Genomic DNA, 24,676 nt, shown 5'->3' with positions numbered 1-24,676 from the left:
CTTGCCTCCCTATGCCAATTTGCACGTGGCTCGGGCAGTAATCCGGAGATTATGACCCTTGAGGACCTGTTTTTTAATTTGAATCCTAACTCTTTATAATCTCTAAACAGGTCCTCTTTCCTAGACTTGCCTAAGTTGTTGGTACCGACATGGACCACAACAACTGGATCCTCCCCCTCCCTCTCCAATATCCTTTCAAGCCGGTCAGAGATGTCCCGCACCCTAGCACCGGGCAGGCAACATACCATGCGGGACCCTCTATCCTGCTCACAAAGGATACTATCTATCCCTCTGATAATAGAATCCCCTACAACTACAACTTGCCTATTTACTTCCTCCCCTTGAATGGCCTGCTGAACCATGGTGCCTTGGTCAGCTGACTCATCCTTCCTGCAGCCCTGTTCGCCATCCACACAGGGAGCAAGTGCCTCGTACCTGTTGGACAGGGTCAAGGGCTGAGGCTCCTGAGTTCCTGACTGCTGGTTCCCTTTACCTGCCTGACTTGCAGTCACACCCTGCTGTCCCTGGCCACTGGCAGGATTTAAACTATTTACTCTGACAGGTGTGACTGCCTCCTGAAACAAAGTGTCCAGGTAAGCCTCCCCCTCCCGGATGTGCCTCAGTGTGTGAAGCTCAGACTCCAGCTCATCAACTCTGAGCCGGAGTTCTTCGAGCAGCCAACACTTACTGCAGATGTGGTCGCTGCAGCTCGCAATGGGATCTGTCAGCTCCCACATCAAGCAGCTTAAGCACATCACCTGACCAGCCATCTCTAATTAATTAATTTGTTTAATTTAAGTTTACGAGTTTTAAATTTGGGGCAGATTGGTTATCAACCAATCAGATCACTGCTTCCCTCTGATGTCACGTTTGAAAAAAAGTGGAAAACAGGAAGTTACCGTTAGGTCTGTATACTCACCCAGAGACTGCTCCTCCTCCTCTGAACGGCTCCCGAAACTAGGCCTCGATCCCCGGGTTAAAGTGAGTTTTTATACTCACCCAGAGACTGCTCCTCCTCCTCTGAACGGCTCCCGAAACTAGGCCTCGATCCCCGGGTTAAAGTGAGTTTTTATACTCACCCAGAGACTGCTCCTCCTCCTCTGAACGGCTCCCGAAACTAGGCCTCGATCCCCGGGTTAAAGTGAGTTTTTATACTCACCCAGAGACTGCTCCTCCTCCTCTGAACGGCTGAAACTAGGCCAACGGACAGAACTTTTTTTTTGGTTAGAGGAGGAGGATGGGTGGGAGACAGTACGTGAGTAGTGTTTCGGGTAAAGCTGTCACTCAAGAACAGCCCCTTCACAAACCACCTTCAACTTACGCTGACCGCACTGCACATATGCAAATGTCCCCAGAACAGCCAATCAGAAGCTCTGCTCTGCTGCCCTCTGCTGGATGCTTGACCTACCTCACTCCGCGCAGGCCCGCTGTGTGGTTCCGCCATGTCGGCTGCTGTGCGCATGTGCGGTCGTGCTGTCAGGGCAGCAGGGCCCCGCCAGAAGCCAGAGCTGTGGGATGTATGCCGAGGCCCTGCCAGCCCCCTGGAATACTGAGAATCACCCCTGATTTTTGAGGAAAACGTCCGGAGTGATTCTCGCCCTTTTTCCGGCGGGCTTGGGACTTAGTACCCAAAAGGGAGAATCCTGCCTATTGAGTCTCCCAACGAGCAGCATTTTGAAACTAATGCAAACCTTTCCCCAGCGGTACGAGTGTGGCATGTTTCCAATGATTAACAGCGCCATATGTAGCTCCACACCATCCTTGTCGCCAATTTTGAAGCCACAGTGGAGTCCGCACGAGAAACGTAAAGAAACTGTTTTTTTATGACTGAAGTAACTATTTGTCCAATATACTCAGGTCCTGGTTGGGACTACACTGCTCAGCTCCCACTCTGACAGATCTTTTATACATAATGTCCATTGCTCTGCTGATGGGGCCCCCGCCCCACAGGGGGGAAGCTCATATTCAACAAGGTTCATGGGTAGACTAATTGGTCCGGCCCTGGAAGTCTTGTGCAGGTTATAACAGGTATATTGGAAAAGGAGATTATAATTTTGTTGGCTTGCTGACATTTGTCCTCCATAGTTCCTGTGAATGTTTTGCTCCACTCTACCGAGTTTAGGGGCATATATTTGTGTTCCATCCACACATCATGCTGGATGATCCCGATTTTTTCTATGTCAAATACCATCATCTCAGACTTTTCAGGTGGGATGACAGGAATCCCTCATACCATCCCGATTGTTTCTCCACTGATCCCTTTACAATCTTCATTGAACCAAACTTTAATTAGCTGTCTACGTCAGCATCCTGTAATGATCAGGTTAATGTCGCTATTTAGCAAATTTTGTGACTTCTCTTCGGTAATCCATGATGACACAAATCCTTTATTCACTTCTTCCAAATTTCCCCTCAATTGCTCTGTCATCCAATTCCTATAAATACTGAAAATAATGTGATTTTGATCCTGGTCTGTATCATTATATAACCCTGCTTGATATTTTTCTTCATTTACCTCAGTTTCTTGTTTAATATTTTTGTTTAATTTCCCTGAGAGAGTTTTCACTTTTCTTGTTAAAACTCTCAATTGTTTCATCCAGATTTTGCAAGTCTAATTCCTGTACTGTACATAGCATTGCTGCTTCAAGGTGCCAAGGTCTCAGGTTCGATCGCAACTCTGGGTCACTGTCCGTGTGGAGTTTGCACATTCTCCCCGTGTCTGCGTGTGTTTCACCCCCACAACCCAAAGATGTGCAGGTTAGATGGATTGGCCACGCTAAATTGCTCCTCAATTGGAAAATATAAGTTGGGCACTCTAACTTTATAAAGAAATTCCTGTACTGTACAGGGTTGCTGCATCATTTAACACAGCCCTTTCTTCTACTCTTTTCCCCATCATTCCCTACTTCTTGGCCCAACAATATTTTAGTCTGCCCATTATAATCTCTTGATCTGGATAAGACCCCAATCCGGGAGCCCAATTTTACAATATTTAAAACTCCTGGTACTAACTCCTGGTTCACATGATCATGTAAACCTTTATCCATGTTATCACTATCAACCCATTACTGGGTCCTGGGCATGTCAGGGCACTTCAATCAATCCTTTGTCTCCCAAATCCTGATCTTGTTACAGTTCTCACAGTTGAATAACTTTTGTTGATGTTTCTCCATTGAAAACTGTTTCATGCTTTCAGTCACCAAAGCTCGAAGATCTACGACAAAATTCTGAGTCTTAATTGTATCTTTACAAAAGTCAACGCGTGATAGTTCGAACCACTTCTCATCCCAGATTACACTCTTTGTTGGGAGCTCGTTCCTACCAGGTTTGTGCAACCTGACGGTCCTCTCCAGGTCCTTGTTATCGCCACCACTCCTATGGTGAAAAGGCACGTGGTCCACCTCTTTGAACATAAAGGTAATACCTACTCTAATTTCGTACCAATCTTGCTCGCCAATCGGACAGAATTTCTTCTTCATTTGGATTGTGTCGGTCTGATTGTCTCTCCATACCCTTTATTCTCTCCCAACCTGGGGGCATAATGGGAGATTTCCTTCGAGATTTCGGCTTTTGGCACTTCTGCAAGCCTGTTGCCTGATCAGAGATAATGGCAGTGCCCGCAGATGCTCCATTCTCTACGAGGGGAAGAGCGGGAGATGGAACAGCGTCTCCCTCATCCGCATCCAGCAACATATGGTGCTGGTGATTGCCCTGGGCGTTGAATAGCTTTAATTAGGTTATATGGTACCGCCTCGCTTTACCAGAGTCTAATGAAATTTTGTTAACTGAGGGACTTGCTTTATCTACTGTAGAATGGGGTCCACTATATTTCGGGGACAAAAACATTCCAGGTTGGTGAATTTGGAGCATAACGTTTTTTCCCAATCTCATGCACAAGCTTGGCCTTCCCATAAAAAATATCCTTTGCTGCCCTTCCTTTCCTGCCCATTTTAACTGCAGCAGCCATAAGGATGACTTGGGTATTTTCCCTCAATTGTTGTACAGCTTTTTCATGGCTGACAGCTGCCAATTCTGGCTCTGACATCCAACCTCAACAAGGGTTCCACTGCTCTCATGGGGGGTCCTGTCATCAGGATATGGGGAGCAAAGCCTGTTGAGTTGGATATGGTATTTTGTACTAACGTTTGGAGAATGGGCAGGACTACATTCCAAATAGAGTTATTTTGTTGGACAGTTTTCTGAATCACACTTTTCAAGGTTCCGTTCATCCTTTCCACAATACAGCTAGACTGTGGGGATAAAATATGTGGAATTTCTGTATTATTCCCACTAGGGTTGTTACATTCTGCTTACCTGAGCGGTGATACTAATTCCTTGGTCTGATTCAATGCTGTGGAGAAGTCCCATTCTAGTGAACACCTGTGTTTTCAGCACACCGGCTGTTACTTTGGCGTGTTTGCCCTGGTAGGGAATGCTTCAATCCATTTACTAAAGGTATCAATGATGATGAAAATATATTTGTAACCCTTCTTACCTGGTGGAAAGGGGCCAACATAGTTTATTTGTAAATTCCTTCATGGCCCACTTACTGGCCTCATGTGTCTAAGCTCTCCTTTCTCAGCATTGTGATCTGGATTATTTTGGGCAGAAACTAGACAATTTTCCACAATGCTCTATGTCTCCATCTACTTTGGGCCACCAACAAAACATTTGAATTCTTTCTGTAGTTGCATTCACACCTTGGACATCGTGACGTTGATAGATTATCTGGTTCTGATTCTGGGCCGGCACCACATACCCTCCGTCCTTAAGGATGAAACCGTCCTTTATTGATATTTTAGCTTTATATTTGTTCCGGAAACACTTCATTTATGATTCGTTTCAAATACTGATCTGCCATCTGTGCCTCTAACAAATCCGCCCTCTTCATTTGATTAACGGTGACAGGATCAATTTGTTCACCAATTGGGGGTTACCATGACACCCTTTTGTGGACGCCCTGCTTTGCCAATTCATCTGCTCTAACGTTCCCTTTTGGTTGATTTATGGTGTGCCTTCCGGTAGCATTGTGGATAGCACAATTGCTTCACAGCTCCAGGGTCCCAGGTTCGATTCCGGCTTGGGTCGCTGTCTGTGCGGAGTCTGCACATCCTTCCCGTGTGTGCGTGGGTTTCCTCCGGGTGCTCCGGTTTCCTCCCACAGTCCAAAGATGTGCAGGTTAGGTGGATTGGCCATGCTAAATTGCCCTTCGTGTTCAAAATTGCCCTTAGTGTTGGGTTGGGTTTGGGGATAGGGTGGAGGTGTTGACCTTGGGTAGGGTGTACTTTCCAAGAGCTGGAAATGGCCTCCTTCTGCACGGTAAATTCTATGATAATCAAATTCTATGATACCAAAACCTGTCCTCCGAATGCCATCCTCCACCATGGAGGAGGCGTTGACAAAATTATTTACGGATTGGGGCGCCCTGGGTTTCTTTCCTTTTTCCTTTGGTCAGTTGGAATTGTTCGCTGTCAAGACCTGACATTCCTCCTGTACCACTTCGTAACTGAGATTGTCTGCGAGGAGGATAGGTGTTCTGGTTTTCTTAACTGTAATGTCGTGGCCTTGGAGCATTAGCGTCTATCGGACTATGCGGTTCTGATGTACTGTTCCATCTTTCATACATCCGTCCAGTAACAGCTGGATTGGCGAATGTTCATTGAGAATAGATAGAGTTTAATCCAATAATGTATGGAAAATGCTGTACTGCCCACAAAACTGCGAACAGATGCCGTTCACATGCAGAAGACCTCTGTTCCGTGGGGATCAGGAGTCAGGATGCACATGCGACTGATCCTGTCATGTTGTTCTTGTCTCAGAACAGCCAAAGTGGTTGACTCAGTTGCTGCTACTTATAGGGAAAATGGGAGTGATGAGTCTGAGGCCTGTGATGGCATGGATGCACAGTGGTTAGCACTGTTGCTTCACAGCGCCACGGTCCCAGGTTCGATTCTCGGCTTGGGTCACTGCCTGTGCGGCATCTGCACGTACTCCCTGTGTCTGCGTGGGTTTCCTCCGGGTACTCCGGTTTCCTCCCACAAGTCACGAAAGACGTGCTGTTAGCGAATTTGGACATTCTGAACCTGAACAGGTGGCGGAGTGTGGCAACTAGGGGTTTTTCACAGTAACTTCATTGCAGTGTTAAAGTAAGCCAATAAAGATTATTATTATTAAAGGTGGGGAGGTGGTGGTGTAGTGGTATTGCCACTGGATTAGTAATCCAGAGCACTCTGGGGTCCCAGGTTCACATCAAGCCACTTACAGATGCTGAAGTTTGAATTAAATAAAAATGTGGAAATAAAATTCTAGTGATGACCATTGCTGATTTGCACGGTCTGTGCGAAGTCTGCACGTTCTCCCCGTGTCTGTGTGGGTTTCCTCCGGGTGCTCTGGTTTCCTCCCACAGTCCAAAGACGTGCAGTAGCTGGTTTAGCTCACTGGGCTAAATCGCTGGCTTTTAAAGCAGACCAAGCAGGCCAGCAGCACGGTTCGATTCCTGTACCAGCCTCCCCGGACAGGCGCCGGAGTGTGGCGACTAGGGGCTTTTCACAGTAACTTCATTGAAGCCTACTCGTGACAATAAGTGATTTTCATTTTTTCATTCATTTTCAGGTTAGGTGGATTGTCCATGATATACTGCCTTTAGTGACCAAAAAGGTCAGGAGGAGTTATTGGGTTATCGGGATAGGGTGGAAGTGAGGGTTTAAGTGGGTTGGTGCAGATTCGATGGGCCGAAAGGCCTCCTTCTGCACTGTATGTTCTCTGTTCTAAAGCTGGGGCTTTGGCGAAAGCCTTTCTCAGGTCCACAATAACCTGAGTCTGTCGTTCCATCCATTACCACAAGATGTCCTTCTTGAGGAGTACCGACAAAGCGGCTTTTGCGATAAAGCCGACTAATCCTGGAAAGGATCGGAGGGACTTTACATCTCTCGGAACAAGAAGTCTAATATTGTTTCTCCATATTTTCCCTCTAATTCCTGTTTTCCATAAATACGTATTTGTTCCTAAATATGTGTCTTGGGGCTTCATGATTTGAGCTTTCTTAGGGTTCAATTTTAGACCCAGGGAGGTGAGTAACATTGACAACTAGGCTAGAAGCTGTAGGTGGTCCTCCCTCCCATCTCTTTGCAGAAATAAGTCGTCTACGCATTGAACCAAACAGTTGGGCCAGGAAAAATGTTTGAGTCCTTGGGCTCGTCTTTGGAGAAAGACTAGAGGTGAATTGTGAAACGCTTGGGGCGAGCAGTCCGTGTCTATTATTGGTCTTGGAAGGTAAATGCAAATTTATACTGGCATTCCCTTTGCAAGGAAATTGAAATGAAAATTAAAATTGCTTATTGTCACAAGTAGGCTTCAATGAAGTTACTGTGAAAAGCCCCTAGTCGCCACAGTTCAGCGCCTGTTCGGGGAGGCTGGTACGGGAATTGAACCATGCTGCTGGCCTGCCTTGGTCTGCTTTAAAAGCTAAACATTTAGCCCAATGTGCTAAACCACCATTACTGTTATCTAATACAGTGAAGTACTGATTTTGTGGGGTCTGTTTTAACATAGTCTCAGGGCTAGCTGTGACCTGGGATTCGGTCAACGGATTAACCTTATTTAATTCTCGATTGTCAATTGTCAGTCACCAGGATCCGTTCATCTTTCTTGTTGGCCAAATCAGTGAATTATTTGTGGATGCAAAACTTCATCAAACTGTTCGTAACAAGCCTGTTATTACAGTCAGAATTCCACATTCTGCCTGTTTGAGGAAGCCGTACTACTTTTGTGGCTTGGGGTCTGGGCCTTCTCTCCCAATTTCTCCCAGCATTTGGCCACAGTCATGTTTGCGAGTTGCAAATGCCTCAACACGTTGCTGAATAATTTCTTGTGCTCGTGGATCATCCGTCAGAACTGAGGGACTGATCCACAATTCTCCGACTGTACATATTCATTCGGGGTAAGCTCCTGTGGGAACATCCACTGTACTTCTGCCAAATTCTCCATCTGCTGGTCAAAGGATGAATCAAAACTTGTCATCATGTCGGAGCCAAGAATATATTCTGCTTCTACATTTAGGGTTATGAGAAAGGCTGGATGAAAACAAAATTAACCTCCAAATCTGAATTATTTTTTATAATAAATTTAGAGTACCCAATTATTTTTTTTTCCATCTAAGGGGCAATTTAGTGTGGCCAATCCACCTAACCTGCACATCTTTTGGGTTGTAGGGGTGAAACCCAGGCAGATACAGGGAGAATGTGCAAAATCAACACGGACAGTGACTCAGGGCCGGGATTCGAACCTGGGTCCTCAGCACCACAGTCTCAGTGCTATCCACTGCACGACCGTGTTGCCCTCTAAATCTGAAGTCTAGCTGTGTGATATCCACTCCTTGCTGTGACTGGCCAGTGAATCCATTCAGAATTATGGTATTCCCAGTACACCAGTGTAGGTTTGTAATTTTGGATGTTTAAGAATTCAGCGGGACGGCCCTCCTACCTCACCATCCACAAGAGGTCATCGCACACCATCCCGCCCAGCGCAACACACCGACATCGGAGAGGCCTGACACCATCACACACTCGGGTTATATCCTGAGAGTTCCAGATTAAGGTTGGCCATCGGCTTAAAAAATGCAAATTCAAGCACAAAGGTTCCCTTGGTAGTGATGTTGCAGAAGTTATAAAAAACAGTTTGATGAAGTTTTGCAGTCCTGACTCACAACTATGGACGTATAAAAAATGAAATGCCAGCATCTATGAAACCTACATTATTGCATTGGCTTCATATATCAATAGTTTTCAAACTGACCTCACATTTCTACAGCAGGATTCATGCATCAGTGAAAATAGAATTATGGACATTGCAGGAGCAATGGTTATAAAGACTGCAAAGGAAAAGGTGGATATGACAGGCGGTACTGCAGAGGATCATAAAGTAGTGATACTATCACTACCATGCAGCACGAAGTAAATCTCAAGGTTGCAAAAGGAAGAAATTGATGTAAAACATTATGTGGCCTTTGTAACAGGGGCCATGGAGGCATATCCCTATTCCTGCATCTGTGGTCCTTCCAAGGGAAGGAGCACCAGTGGACTGGGTCTTTGCCTTTGGGATTGTTGTTGTGGCCGGGGGTCAGGATCGAACCCGGGTCCTCAGTGCCATAGGAAGCAGTGCTAACCACTGCGCCACCGTGCTGCCCTCACTTTAAATTTTCAATCTCCATTTCTTTATCATTTAATTCTCGGGTGTAAGTAAGTATTGCCACGGGTGTCTCACTTTTAGGCATGCATTTACCTATGGGCTTCTTCCCACTGTCGCTGTCCAGTGTGTCCCAGGCCCTTTAATTCTTTCCCAAAATGATTTATCCATTTGGGCCATTTATGGCTTAGGTACGCCCTGAGTGCCACCTCCCATTCTGGCCGAGACAGCCATTTCAAGGTCTCAGATAATCAACATGTTAATGGACCGGTTTTGGGGTCTGACCCCAATGTGGGGGAGAAGACAAGACAGTGTCCCTCCTTAATCTATTTAAACCCGTTCCCAGGTACCATTGTCGCTATCTTCCCATTCAGTCTCTCCTCGTCTATGCACATGAGGTTTACTGAACAATCTTCAAGGCTGATTTTTGGAGGTTGCCGTTGCCTCTGAAATTTTAATTATCTTTTGCTGTAACAATTTGTCTGCAACATTGGTGGTTCGAACATGCCCTCAGAATTCATCAGCTACCCAGTCCTTTATTTTATACTCCCTTCATCCACTTGATCCTGGTCATCATATGGGGCTCACTGCCCTCTTAATTCAAACTCAGGCTGGGTGACTGAGATGTTAACTTCAGATCGGACACACTCACTCTGGCTTTATTTATTTAATTATAAACAACTTTATTCATTTTCTATAACTCGTATTTTTGAATGTTGTCAAAGAGTCAATGGCGCTCAATGCTCTTTTCCACTCCTCCAAATGATTTCCGGCAGTGCAACATTGGGTTCCCAGCCCAGGACACAGGAGGACACTGGGGGAAGAGAAAGACATGGGTGGTTATAGAAAGACAGCAAATTCCAGCAGGCCCAACAGCACCCAAAAAATACCAGCAGCAAAATCCAACAGACCCACCTCACAAACACCAGCAGAAACCAGTGAAGGGCACAGGAACACCAGTTACCCGCTAAAGCATGTCCCATCATTGATTGATAACTTGCCTGGTGTGTGAAACCTATATCCATATATATTCTATATTTGTCTCATTGCTAATTTTTTTGATTTGTCGGGGTTTTCAAGCGGATGTATTAGCAGTTCATTGATCATCAATTTCAATTTCAGGAGGGGAGTTTCAAAACATTACAACCCGTTTTGTGCAGAAGTATTTCCAAATTTCGGTTTCCATGAGGCAGGTTTCAATTAGACTATGCCCCCTCCAAGCCTCCCAAACTGCAGGGATGGTTTATCACTCTATCTACTCCATTTCTGTTAATATATTGAAAGCCTCAATCAAATTGCCCTTGACCTTCTAACTTCTTTAACCTCTCCTCCTACTTTAACCATTGGGCCACCAGGTATCATTCTGCTAAATCTACATTGCAATCTCTCCAAGATCAGTAAATCTCTTCAATGTCTGGAGTCCAAAACAAGTTCTCCATCAGATCCATACCCCTCCCAGTGCACAACATCCTACAAACTCCTTTCAGTAATTCAGAATCCCGGGAGAGCAACAACATTAAACCCCAGTAATCTATTTTAACGGATGCTCTGGGCATCTGAACTCCCTTAAGGATGTTGATCAGCTGACAGGAAGCCACATCGAAGATTAGATGCTTCCAGACTCAAACCTCCCAACCCCTAGACTGTACAGGACCAGCCACCTCCTCAAGGCCAGTCTGAAAGAGACATCAGCCTCAAATGAGATGTTCCTGCCCTGCAACCCCCCAACTCTCCAGGATATCTCCATCCTCAGACTGTAGACCAGTCATTTCTCAAAGGCCAGTCTCAAAGCTCAGTGTTGAATTGAATGAGCTTCTCATTAATGACTATACACTGAGGAACATGCACTGAGCTCCCATTCCACCCTCCAGATTGTACATTTATTACACCAACTAGGATGTACCAACTAGAAGCATTTGCTCCCAACATAAATCGACATTATTCATACCTCAGGCACTGGTAGCGCAGGTGGATGAGAATTCCATTTTATCTGACGCTGTTAATAAAAGAGGCCTTATACAAACAATTCACATTCAGAGAGACAGAAACAGCATGCAAGACACAAAAACAGAAGGAGACAGAAAGTCACAAACATGGAGTAAGAGGGTTATACACACACCGCCAGACACAGACAGAGAGCAAGACAGACGGACTGACGAGAGAGAGGGATTCACAGAGTGAAAGGGTGACACACATACCTACTGAAGCAGAGGGACACAGTCATACATGTACACTCAGAGGGTGTGATACACACACACAGAAACAAACACAGAGGATGACACACACATTCAGAGAGAGAGAACAATTAGTTACTCAGTGTGCCTGAAGTAGAATGAAGAATGATTCACACAGTTACACACAGATTCAGAGGGTGTTTGATCATCAGCTTACTGTTCTGTAGGATTTTAGACGCTCTTCCCTCTCCCTGTAAAACAAGGAATGTTAAACAAGGAATTTTCAGTGAGTGACGAAAAACTGAAAGAAATTCAGAGATGCTGGAACCCCGAGTGAAAGGGACAGATTGACCCTTTCTCATACTGAGCCCCTCTAACAGAATGTTGAGCCCAATTCTCCCGCCCAGACCCGAGACCCTCACTCCCGCCCTGACCCGAGCCCCTCACTCCCGCCCTGACCCGAGCCCCTCACTCCCGCCCTGACCCGAGCCCCTCACTCCCGCCCTGACCCGAGATCCTCACTCCCGCCCTGACCCGAGCCCCTCACTCCCGTCCTGACCCGAGCCCCTCACTCCCGCCTGACGCGAGACCCTCACTCCCGCCCTGACCCGAGACCCTCACTCCCGCCCTGACACGACCCTCACTCCTGCCCTGAGCCGAGACCCTCACTCCAGCCCTGACCCGAGCCCCTCACTCCCGCCCTGACCCGAGCCCCTCACTCCGCCCGGACGCGAGACCCTCACTCCCGCCCTGACCCGAGACCCTCACTCCCGCCCTGACCCGAGACCCTCCCGCCCTGAGCCGAGACCCTCACTCCAGCCCTGACCCGAGCCCCTCACTCCCATCCTGACCCGAGACCCTCACTCCCGCCCTGACCCGAGACCCTCACTCCCATCCTGACCCGAGCCCCTCACTCCTGCCCTGACCCGAGACCCTCACTCCCGTCCTGAGCCGAGACCCTCACTCTCGCCCTGACCCGAGACCCTCACTCGCACCCTGACCCGAGCCCTTTCCCTCAGTCTGAACTGCTCACCCCTTGATCGTTCCAGAACCATAGACACATTCCCCCCTCCCCCAATGAGGAACTGTCAATGTCTCTCCGATTCCTACCTTTCTTCAAGTAGATGATGACAACCACAACGGCGTTGACAACCACAGCGATGATCCCGAGGACTCCAAAGACAATCCTAACATTAACCATAACCTGGGATTTCAGACCTGTTAGAGGGGCAGGAGAGAGGGAGTGCGAGAGAATCAAGAATGAGAAAAATGGAATCAGAATACGTGAGAAAGAGTGAATCACAGAGAGAGAGTCAGAGAGGGAGAATCAAACAGAAAGTGATATCAGGAGAATCAACGGAGTGAGAAAGAGAGAATCGGAGAGAAAAAGTCAGAGGCAGAAATAATCATAGTAACAATCAGAGAAAGACAGAAAGATTCAGAGAGAGGGAATCAGGAGTACACAGGATGTGTGGCATCGAAACAGAATTTAGCCCGACCAGTTCATGCTTGTGCTCCACCCGAGTTCCTCCCATCATTCCACATCTAAATCTACCATTGTAATCCGATATTGCTTTTCCCCTCACTTACCTGTCTCACTTCCCCTTCGGTACAACTATACTGTCTGCTTCAACCAGCCCCTGTGGTAGCCAATTCCACATTCTTGTATTAGCAATCTCAGTGACTTTCGTATATCAATCGTCTCTAGTTCTGCTCTACCCCACAAAAGGAAACATTCTCTTTGTATCTGCTCGATAAAAATCTTCCATAATTTTTGAGACCTCTATTAGGTCGCCTCTTGACCTGCTTTTTCGAAGAGGAAACATACCCAGCTTGTCAAACCACTCCTGATGTGCAATCCCGCACATTTCTGGTATCATCCGAATCAATCTTTGCACCACCTCCAGTGCCACAATATCATTGATACAATATGGAAATCAGAGCTGTGCACAGTACTCTCGGGGTCATAGATCATAGAATTTACAGTGCAGAAGGAGGCCATTCGGCCCATCGAGTCTGCACCGGCTCCTGGAAAGAGCACCCTACCCAAGGTTACACCTCCACCCTATCCCCATAACCCAGTAACCCCAGCCAACACTAAGGGCAATTTTGGACACTAAGGGCAATTTATCATGGCCAATCCACCTAACCTGCACATCTTTGGACTGTGGGAGGAAACTGCAGCACCTGGAGGAAACCCACGCACACACGGGGAGGATGTGCAGACTCCGCACAGACAGTGACCCAAGCCGGAATCGAACCTGGGACCCAGGAGCTGTGAAGCGATTAACATAGAAGAGTACAGCACAGAACAGGCCCTTCGGCCCTCAATGTTGTGCCGAGCAATGATCACCCCACTCAAACCCACGTATCCACCCTATATCCGTAACCCAACAACCCCCCCATAACCTTACTTTTTAGGACACTACGGGCAATTTATCATGGCCAATCCACCTAACCCGCACATCTTTGGACTGTGGGAGGAAACCGGAGCACCCGGAGAAACCCACGCACACATGGGGAGGACGTGCAGACTTCGCACAGACAGTGACCCAGCCGGGAATCAAACCTGGGACCCTGGAGCTGTGAAACATTTATGCTAACCACCATGCTACCGTGCTGCCCAATTGTGCTATCCACAATGCTACAGTGCTCAAATAACAATCAATACAGGTTCGGCCTGACTTCCCAACTTATATTTTCTATCCCTCGAGAAATAAATCCTTGGCCGGGATTATCCTGCAATCGACGGGGTGGGCCAGACCAGCGCCAAAGAGTGGCGTGAACCACTCCGGCATCAGGCTGCCCGGAAGATGCGGAATCCTCCACACTAGGCTGGCGCTGGAGTGGCTGGCGCCGCGCCAACTGGCGCAGAAGGGCCTCCGACAGCCGGCACGAGGTGGCGCATGCGCAGGAGCACTGCTGTGTTTCCTGCGCATGCGCAGGGAGTTTCTTCCCCACACCGGGCCATCGCAGAGCCTTACAGAGGCCGGCGCGGAGGGAAAGAGTGCCCCAACGGCACAGGCCCGCCCGCAGATCGGTGGGCCCTGATCGCGGGCCAGGCCATCGTGGGGGACCCCCCCCGAGCCCCCCGCGGACTCCGCAGGCTGCCCACAAAGCCAGGTCCCACCAGTATGGACCTTGTCTAATCCACGCCCGCGGGACTGGCCGAAAACAGGCAGCCGCTCGGTCCATTGGGGCCAGAGAATTGCCTGGGAGGCCTGGCCAAAGGCCTTCGACCGGCGTGGCGTGATCCACCCCGCCCAAAAACCAGCGCTGGAGAATTTGGTAGCCAGGGTGGGATCGGTGAGGGGGGTTTTCAGCTAGGGCTTTGCCGTCCATCTGGGGGGGGAGGGGGGGGTGGAAATTGTGGAGGGCACTCACCCTGGCTGCCTGTCCTGGATGTTACGGCCACGGTGATGACGACCTCTGCCACCTCCCTCCACAGGTCCCGGCTGACGTGTGGTGCGAACCTGCGGCTATGTCGGGGTGCAGGGCCTCCATCCTCTGCTCTACTGTGCCCAGGAGTACCTCGATGTCCCACTCCTGGAAGTTTGGCGCTGCACGGCGGGTGGCCATTCTGCCGAGTCTCCGGCGGGGATGTCTTTTGTGGAGCGATGCCGTACGGCGTAAATGACGGCCCGCGCGTCTGTGATGGGTCACGCTGTCGCGATTGGCGTCACGCCGCTGTTAGCCCCTTCAAGGGCAGAGGATTCCGCAACTTCCTGGCGGCTCGACGCCGGAGTGGTTCGCGCCGATTTTGACGCAGACATCGGGCTATCGCACCAATTTTAGAGAATTTCGCCATGTGGGTGGAATTCTTCCATCCTGCCTGTAGTGGGTTTAGTGGTGGGCAGGGTTGGAGAACCTAGTGAGAGCCAAACAGTCAGAAACACACTGGCATAAACTCACATTGTAATTCTCCCAATGGCGGGTTGGTCTTCCCACTGGCTGTGGCATGAATGCCATTTGCAGTCATCTGCATCTCATGAATGCTCATTAAACCAGCCACCCACTGCCATTCTGTCCAGCCTTCCAATCTTGTATCATGCCAGCATGAAACTACATCAGTCTAAAACCAAATTGCTAAAGAGTGAAGGTTACCAAAAAGTTTGAGGTGAGTGCTGTTCCTGGGGTTTGAGAGTACAGGGGTCCCTGTCCTCCTGGACAGGACTGTGCTGTGGAACACATGCACACACCACAACAAAGGATCACAGTTCAAGAAGGAATGGAGTGCAAGGTGGGGCTGGAAAATCATTGCCCGAGTTTCTCGAGGGGTCTCCACTCGGTAACATCCAACATTATTTGCGTATTTCCTCAAGTGCAGAATATGTTTGCACCGCGGTCCCAGAGGTGGAGCTTGCTGTCGGGAATTTCGAATACATCAACTGAGGGTAGGAGGATGAATCAGCTGCCAGGAAGATTTGAGGAAAAATGTATAATTAATGAGGTTCTGAGTGCCGAATCTGGGGCACTCGGTTTCTCCATTCTGGCCAATGGGACAGAAGCTGCCAGCTACCACACTTAGTCTCAAAATGTGAGAATTCCACCCATGTTCTGTGAAAGGGAAATCATGTTTGACGAATTTCTCGGAAAGCTTTGAGGAAGTAACACGCAACATGGATGAAGGGGAACCTATGATTGTGATGCACTCAGATTTCCAGAAGGCACTTTCCACATCAAAGGTTACAATGCAAAATACGAGCTCATTCTGCAAGAGATAACATTTTAGCATGGACAGAAGGATGGTTACCTAACAGCAAACAGAGGAGGGATAAAAATGTAATTTTCAGCTTGGCAAGGTGAGAGTAGTGGAGTGCCATGGGGAACAATGCTGGAGTCTCAACTAGTTACAATTTATATCAATGATTTGGAAGAAGGCACCTAATGTTTGGTTGCTAAATGTGACAGTGACAAAAAGATAAATAAGAAATTTTGTGAAGAGGACATAAGAAATCTGCAAGGGATATAGACAGGTTAAATGACTCGGCAAAAAATATGGCAAATGGGAGTGAAATATGGTGTGATCAATGTAGGAAATTGTTTTATATATATATATATATATATAAGTTTTTTTTTACCTGTTGAAATAATTTTTTTATAAATCCGGGTTTAACAGTCAAGCAGGTGGTGAGTCTGCAAAGGATGCAATTAAGATGTTGTAAAAGTGTGATAATAGTTGATTATAACCAATTGCTTTCCTATAGAGGGTTAATGGAGTTTTGTTTACAGAAACAAGTCTCCCTGGGGTTTAGATAATTGAGGGGAAGTGTTTAACCTTTGTACGATGGTTATAAGACAGTTAGTGGGACACAGATGATGTAATTAATGGGAGGAGCCAGGTCTTTGGACCTGGAAAGGGTCTCGTTCCTTCGCTGAAAGCAATTCTCCACAAAGAGCACTGTAAATATCTCTGTGTTTGCTGACTTTATTTACAAGTGTCTTTTGATCTGTCATGGGCTTTGCCTAATTAGAGATAGAGAAGGAATGTTAGAAGTTAAAGTGTTTCATTTTGTTGTTAAGAATTGTTTAACTGTTAACTGTGAGGTATTTTTGGCAATGTTAATGTAGTTTGTCCTGTGTTAATAATAAAGTTTCTTTTCAGTGAAAAAATATCTATATTTGTCAGCGGAATTACTTCTCGGATGGGATGGTGCCGGGGAAAGCAGGTAGCCTTTCCTCCTCGCAGTTTCCAAATTGCAAAATTGTTGTGGTATCTCGTTCCAGTTCTCTGCCGTACATTGGGGTCATACGTGGGATAAGCATGAACTTGTCCACGGTGGTAGGAAGAACTGAAATGCAACATAATATTTAAATGTTGTTTGCGTATCTTCACACCTATGTACTTTTTTTTACCCTTTGGGCAATAGTGTGGAAGGATTTCCGAGCTGATTATCAACTTGTGAATTGTGTTGAATGCTGTTTCCATGACCACCAAGTCCTGACATTGGACACAAACTTGAAGCTTCTGCCTCAGTGATAGGGGGAGCTACCCATTGTGCCACAAGGCCTCCTATTACTTCAGTAGAGAGATTACAGAACTTTGGGTGTCCTGGTACAGGAATTACAAAATGTTAGTCCACAGGGATAGCAAACAATTTGGAAGACAAATGGAACTTTGCCATTTATTGCAAATGAAATGGAATATAAATGTAGAGATGTTTTGTTGTGGTTGTACATGTGAGGCCACATCTGGAATACTGTGCACAGTCTGTGTGTCTTTATGTAGGAAAGGATGTAAATGCTTTAGAAGCAGTTCAGATGTGTTTCTCACCAGAAACATAACCGGGAATTCAGACCACATTTTCAGGGATTCTGAGCACAGATCTGGGGGGGGGGGGGGGGGGGGGGGGGGGGGTGTCTGCCGTCATTCTGGCATGTCAGGGCCTGATAGAGCTGGCAAGGCCGTGGTGCCATATTTAAAGTGCATGCCCATCTGCGTAAAAGATATATTGGTCTTGCAGTGTGTCAGTCAGTGTGTGTCTCTGCACCATTATATACCGATGTGCCGATTATGACTTCCCCCCCCTTTTATAAAAAAATGTGTTCATAGTAATAAATAATATATCCGTGTGGCATGTGCAAGCATATTTACAAGACTATGTACATAAACACTAATCTATTTACATTGGAAGGTGTTGTGTGCAGGTGAACAGTATGCAACAAAATAGTAGATAGAACAACATTATGTGCAAACCAGTGAGTTGATTAAAGAGAGCAACAAAACAATTCAGAGTCCATGAATTCAGACAGTTCATAAATTTAGTCTCTGAGGTGGGCGACGAATTCTGGTTGACCGCCTCAAGGGTGGGTCAAGAGCCGCCGGTTCTGGAATGGGCTGGACTGTGTCAGACTTAGAGGGTGGCAGAGCGACAGGGAGATCTGCAAAGTCCATGATGGGGTCGTCGTGATGGCGAGGCAGGACCTGAAGATCATGTGGCAAGCGCGGAAGGAGTCGCAGTGCCCGCCTATTTCGGCGCAGAAGAGAGCCGTCCGGTAGACGAACCAAGAATGAACAAGGGGCCACTTGTCTGAGCACGACAGCAGTGGAGGACAAGCGACCATCTGGAAGCTGGACAGGGACGTTGTCATTGGGAGCCAGAGCAGGGAGATCCGTGGCACAGGAGTCGTAGGCCGATTTGTGTTGGGCCCGAGTCAGCTGCATCCGGCAAAGGACCGGAACGTGGGCCAGGTCCGGGACACGAATGGACGGCATCGTTGTCCGCAGCGTGCGATTCATGAGTAGTTGAGCCGGTGACAGGCTGGTGGACAAGGGGGCGGAGCAGTAGGCAAGCAAGGCAAGGTAAAAATCAGAACCAGCATTGGCCGCCTTGCACAGGAGCCGTTTTATGATGTGCACTCCCTTCTCTGCTTTACCATTGGATTGGGGATAAGGGGGACTGGACGTGACATGTGTGATGTTGTACCGTCTGGCAAACTTGGATCACTCCTGACTGGCAAAACGGGGGCCATTGTTTGACATGACCGTGAGTGGGATGCCGTGTCGAGCGGAGTTTTTCTTACACACACGAATGACCGCAGCTGAGGCGAGGTCGTGCAACCTTACCACCTCCGGGTAGTTTGGGAAATAGTCCACAATGAGGATGTAGTCCCGGCCAAGAGCATGGAACAGGTCGATGCCCACCTTGGTCCAGGGAGACGTGACCAACTCATGAGGTTGCAAGGTTTCCCTTGGTTGGGCCGGCTGGAATCGCTGACATGTTGGGCAGTTGAGCATGTCATTAGCTATGTCCTCGTTGATTCCAAGCCAGTACACTGCTTCACGGGCCTGTTGGCGACACCTCCACTCCCAGGTAGCCCTCATGGAGCTGCTAGAGGACAAGGTTGTGCATGCTATGCGGGATGACAATACGGTCCAGCTTGAGAAGAATCCCGTCTACTACCGTCAGGTCACCCTTAACATTATAGAATTGAGGGCATTGGCCCTTGAACCACCCGTCCGTTAGGTGGCGCATGACACGTTGGAGCAGGGGGTCATCGGCCATCTCACAACGAATCTGGATGAGTCGTTCATCCGTGGCAGGCAGATTGGAAGCAGCGAATGCCACATGAGCATCAACCTGACAAATGAATCCCGCTGGGTTGCAGGGTATGGTGACTGACCAGGAGAGGGCGTCAGTGTCAATGAACTTGTTGCCCGGGGTGTAGACGAGCTCGAAGTTGTAACGCCCGAGCTTAAGGAGAATACACCGCAGGCGAGAGGTCATGTCGTTAAGGTCTTTTTGAATGATATTGACCAACAGTCTGTGGTCTGCTTCGACTGTGAACTTTGGGAGTCCATAGACATAGTCATGGAATTTAACGACGCCGGTAAGAAGGCCCAGGTACTCTTTTTCAATTTGCACATAGCATTGTTCGATAGGCGTCATTGCACGTGACGCGTATGCAACAGGAGCCATGATGAGGCATCATCACGTTGAAGGAGCACTGCTCCAATGCCGGATTGACTGGCATCCGTGGAAATCTTTGTTTCTTTGGCCGGATCAAAAAATGCCAACACGGTCAGCTTCGCCCTGAGTTCCCACGATTCGTGTTTGTGGGCAGGGAACCATTGGAACTCTGTCGTCTTCTTGACCAGGTCCCTGAGAGCCGTGGTGTGAGAGGCGAGGTTAGGGATGAATTTCCCTAGAACGTTGACCATGCCCAGGAAGCGGAGGACCGCTTCCTTGTCCTCTGGTGTCTTCATGGCCTTAATGGCAGATTCCTTGTCCGCATCCGGCTGCACGCCCAACTGTGAGATGTAGTCTCCGAGGAACTTAATTTCTGTTTGACCAAAGGAGCATTTGGACCTGTTGAGGCGGAGGCCATGGATCCGTCGGAAGACACGTTGAAGGCGATCAATGTGCTCCTGCGGGGTGGTAGACCAGACGATTATGTCGTCCACATAGACGTGAACCCCTTCAATACCTTCCATCATCTGTTCCATAATCCTGTGGAACACGTCCGATGCAGAGATGATACCAAACGGCATCCCGGCATCCAGTTGTAGCAATACCGCCCAAATGGGGTGTTAAAGGTGCAGAGCTTCCGACTGGATGTGTCGAGTTGGATCTCCCAGAACCCCTTTGATGCGTCTAGCTTGGTGAAGAATTTGGCGCGTGCCAGCTCACAGGTGAGTTCTTCGCGTTTTGGAATGGGATAGTGCTCTCTCATAATATTGCGGTTGAGGTCCTTGGGATCAATACATATTCGCAATTCGCTGGAAGGTTTTTTCACACATACCATGGAGCTGACCCAGTCAGTCGGTTCCGTTACTTTTGAAATTACTCCCTGGTCCTGGAGGTCCTGTAGCTGCTGCTTGAGGCGGTCCTTGAGGGGTGCTGGGACCCTGTGAGGTGCGTGCACCACAGGCGTAGCATTTGGTTTCAACAAGATCTTATAAGTGTATGGGAGTGTGCCCATGCCCTCGAATACACTGTGGTATCGGTTGATGATGGCATCCAGCTGAATCCTAAAGTCAGTGTCCTGAGATGCAGATGCATCAGCAAGTGATAGGGAGTGAACCCTTTGGACAAGGTTCAGGAGTTTGCATGCTTGCGCACCAAGTAGGGAGGCTTTGGAGGATCCCACTATTTCAAGGGGCAGGTTAGCCTTTAGTGACCGGTGCACCGCTTCCAAGTTGGCATGAGCCACTGGCAGCAATGGCATTACCATTATAGTCCAATAGCTGGCAGGCTGATGGCAGGATGGTAGGCTTGACATGGAGGCTTTCGAGGTCAGATCACGCAATGAGATTGGCTGAAGCGCCGGTGTCCAGGCGGAATCGGATTCGGGATCGGTTGACCGTGACGGTGGCACGCCACTCGTCGTCCGGATCAATGCTGAATATTGGGAGAGGTTTGACTTTTGTCTTCGGGGGCATCTTGTGTTTGGTAATGATGCCCACCCGGAATGGTGCTTTCGGGTCCTCGGTGTCAAGGTCCAGCATCAGGTCAGAATCGGACTCGGTGACCGTGGGCTGGATGGCGCGGACATTCCTGTGTAGCTGGTTAGAGCGACGAGAGGTAGTAGGTTGAGCAGACCTGCATAAGGCAGCATAGTGGCCAAGCTTGCCACATTATAGGCAGCATCGGGATTTTGCAGGACATTGCCTCTTTAAGTGGGTGGAGTCACAGTTGGCGCAGGTCGTGATGTCAGAACGCTTGGCGAGCCACCACGCATGTGCGGTGCGGTCGTACGTTGTGCGCTCCTGCACAGTGCGATCTTTGGCGCCGCCGTCCTCTCATTCAGTGCGCGCATGCGCTGGAGGCCGTGAAAAGCGCACAAAATGGCCGCCCTGATCCAGGCTGAGGCTCTGGAGTTGCTTGATTGCTTGCACCCGTTCTGCCTCGTAGGGACCTTGCCGCGCCGTTTCAGCCGCTTGAATGTGCGAGTATCGGCTAGTGGCGTGTTCATGCAGAACGCAGATCTCGATGGCAATCGTAAGGATGAGCTGTTTAACCTTGAGGAGCTGCTGGCCTAGGAGGTCCGACTGTACACCGAAAATGATCTGGTCGCGTATCATGGAGTCGGATGTGGATCCGTAATTACAGGACTGGGCAAGGATACGAAGGCGGGTGAGAAAAGATTGGAAAGGTTCATCCTTACCCTGCAAACGCTGTTGGAAGACAAAGCGCTCGAAACTTTCACTTATCTCGATGTCACAGTAACTGTCAAATTTGAGGAGAACCGTCTTCAATTTGGACTTGTCTTCACCTTCAGCAAAAGTGAGAGAGTTGAAGATATGAATGGAGTGGTCCCCAGCCGTGGAGAGGAAGAGAGCAATCTTCCTGGCGTCTGAAGCAGCTTCCAAGTCTGTGGCTTCAAGGTAAAGCTGGAACCGCTGTTTGAAGGTTGCCGGTGATGCGGAGCGGCGGTGGGGGGTGGACGCTGTCCTTATTGCAGGTCAGAGGCAGATCACTTGAAGGTAGGTCTAATAAATTTTAACATCACGTACTGGTACCATGATGTGTTGGGTACTCTGGATCTGTGGAGACTGCGTTTATCTTAGCAGTAACATAGACAGGCTACCAGCACTTGTAAAAGTACAACACTATTTAATTAAACGAAGAACTGTTGAACATACTTGCAGTGTGGGTCGACAATATGTTAGATTAACTGAAGACCTATGCCTATCCTGACCAGTCTAATCTGTTAGCACATGATGAAGGTTTGTGCTACGAGCTGCGAGCTCTGTCCGTCTCAGAGGCTGCATCCCGAATGAGCGGGAAAACTAGTGCCCTCTGGCTTTATAGTGAGCGTGCTCTAACTGGTGATTGGCTGCGGTGTTGTGTATGTTGATTGGTCTTGCAGTGTGTCAGTCAGTGTGTGTCTGCACCATTATATACTGATGTGTATATTATGACAAAATAGACTTGATAAAAAATGGACTCAATGGTTGGAAAGGGGAGGTGGTTATGTGGAGTTGAGGTCGCAATCATGTCATCCATGATCTTAGTGAAGGGTGGAGCAGGATCGAGGGGAGAAATTGCCAACTGCTGCTCTAATTCAGATGACCATATGATTTACTGAGCCATGTATTACTGTAACATCCCAGGATAGGCTCACTCAGTAAGTGGGGTGAAGACTCTGACACATTGAAATTTATGATTTTTTTGTTCTCTGTTCTGTGGGCTTCAGCCCATCCTGGGTTGCCAGCTCAACACTGACCCTCCCTCCTGTGACCCTAATCTGAGGCTGTGTCCTTCTAACAGTGAGAAATGGTCTTACCATAAATCACCACCAGTGTCTCATTCAGTCCGCTGTGTTCCACCTGACAGGAATACTCAGCCTTGTCCTCCGGATCAAACGCCACCCATTTCCGGATCTGGTAGGTCCTGTCGTGATTGGGTAAGATTCCACTGGACAGGGTCTCATCAATTACCACTCCGTCTCTGCACAGATTCACCTCGATGGCTTGAGGGTAAAATCCGGTGACGACACAGGAAAGCCGGTTAGAATCACCCAGACGGGTAAAGGACACGATGGGGGCAACTGAGAGAGAAAGAAAGAGGAATCAGGACAGGAAAATCGAGATAGAGAACCACAGACATCACCCCCTTCACCGACTCTCAGTCCTCCCTCACTAACCGACTCAGACCCTCCTCACTCACAGACTGAGACCCTCCAACACTCACTGACTCAGTCCCACCCCTCACTCACCGACTCTCAGTCCCTCCCTCACTCACCGACTCTCAGTCCCCCCCTCACTCACCGACTCTCAGTCCTCCCCTCGATCACCGACTCTCAGTCCCCCCCTCACTCACCGACTCTCAGTCCCCCCCCTCACTCACCGACTCTCAGACCCCCCCCTCACTCACCAACTCTGTCCCCACTCACTCACCGACTCTCAGTCCCCCCCCTCACTCACCGACTCAGTCCCCCCTCACTCACCGACTCTAAGTCCCCTCACTCACCGACTCTCAGTCCCCCCTCACTCACCGACTCTCAGTCCCCCCCTCACTCACCGACTCTCAGTCCCCCACTCACTCACCGACTCACAGTCCCCCCTCTCACTGACCGACTCTCAGTCCCCCCCTCACTCACCGACTCTCAGTACCCCCTCACTCACCGACTCTCAGTCCCCCCCCTCACTCACCGACTCTCAGTCCCCCCCCACTCACCGACTCTCAGACCCTCCTCACTCACAGACAGAGACCCTCCATCACTCACTGACTCAGTCCCCCCCTCACTCACCGACTCTCAGTCCCTCCCTCACTCACCGACTCAGTCCACTCCTCACTCACCGACTCTCAGTCCCCCCCTCACTCACTGACTCTCAGTCCCCCCTCACTCACCGACTCAGACCCCCCCTCACTCACCGACTCTCAGTCCCCCTCTCACTCACCGACTCTCAGTACCCCCCTCACTCACCGACTCTCAGTCCCTCCCTCACTCACCGACTCTCAGTCCCCCCTCACTCACCGACTCTCAGTCCCTCCCTCACTCACCGACTCTCAGTCCCCCGCTCACTCACCGACTCCCAGTCCCTCGCCACAATCACCGAACTCTCAGTCCCCCCCCTCACTCACCGACTCTCATTCCCCCCCTCACTCACCGACTCTCAGTCCCCCCTCACTCACCGACTCTCATTACCCCCCCTCACTCACCCGACTCTCAGTCACTCCCCCTCACTCACCGACTCACAGTCCCCCCCTCACTCACCGACTCTCAGTCCCCCCCTCACACCGACTCTCAGTCCCCCCCTCACTCACCGACTCTCAGTCCCCCCCCTCACAGCGACTCTCAGTCCCCCCCTCACTCACCGACTCTCAGTCCCCCCCTTACTCCTGCCTCTCACTCCCCCCCACTCACCGACT

General features: G+C 49.0%; 1 protein-coding gene across 6 annotated transcripts in view; it reads right to left on the bottom strand.

Annotated features, from left to right (window-relative positions):
- Positions 1-9,835: 9,835 nt before the first annotated feature.
- Positions 9,836-24,676, bottom strand: part of LOC119976356 (major histocompatibility complex class I-related gene protein-like) — a 34,211-nt gene continuing 19,370 nt past the window's right edge. For all 6 annotated transcript variants that reach the window (XM_038816834.1, XM_038816836.1, XM_038816835.1 and 3 more), the window contains 4 exons: positions 23,088-23,351; positions 12,468-12,575; positions 11,575-11,608; positions 9,836-9,997 (listed from right to left, as the gene is read on the bottom strand). In XM_038816834.1, coding sequence (XP_038672762.1) covers positions 11,589-11,608; positions 12,468-12,575; positions 23,088-23,351 — 392 coding nt within the window. In that variant the 3' untranslated portion in view covers positions 9,836-9,997; positions 11,575-11,588. The remainder of the gene's footprint in view (positions 9,998-11,574; positions 11,609-12,467; positions 12,576-23,087; positions 23,352-24,676) is intronic.

This window comes from Scyliorhinus canicula, chromosome 13, assembly GCF_902713615.1.
Source record: "Scyliorhinus canicula chromosome 13, sScyCan1.1, whole genome shotgun sequence".
Lineage (NCBI taxonomy): Eukaryota > Metazoa > Chordata > Chondrichthyes > Carcharhiniformes > Scyliorhinidae > Scyliorhinus > Scyliorhinus canicula.
Note: the sequence above shows the minus strand (reverse complement) of the source record. Positions and strands in the feature narration are given on the sequence as shown.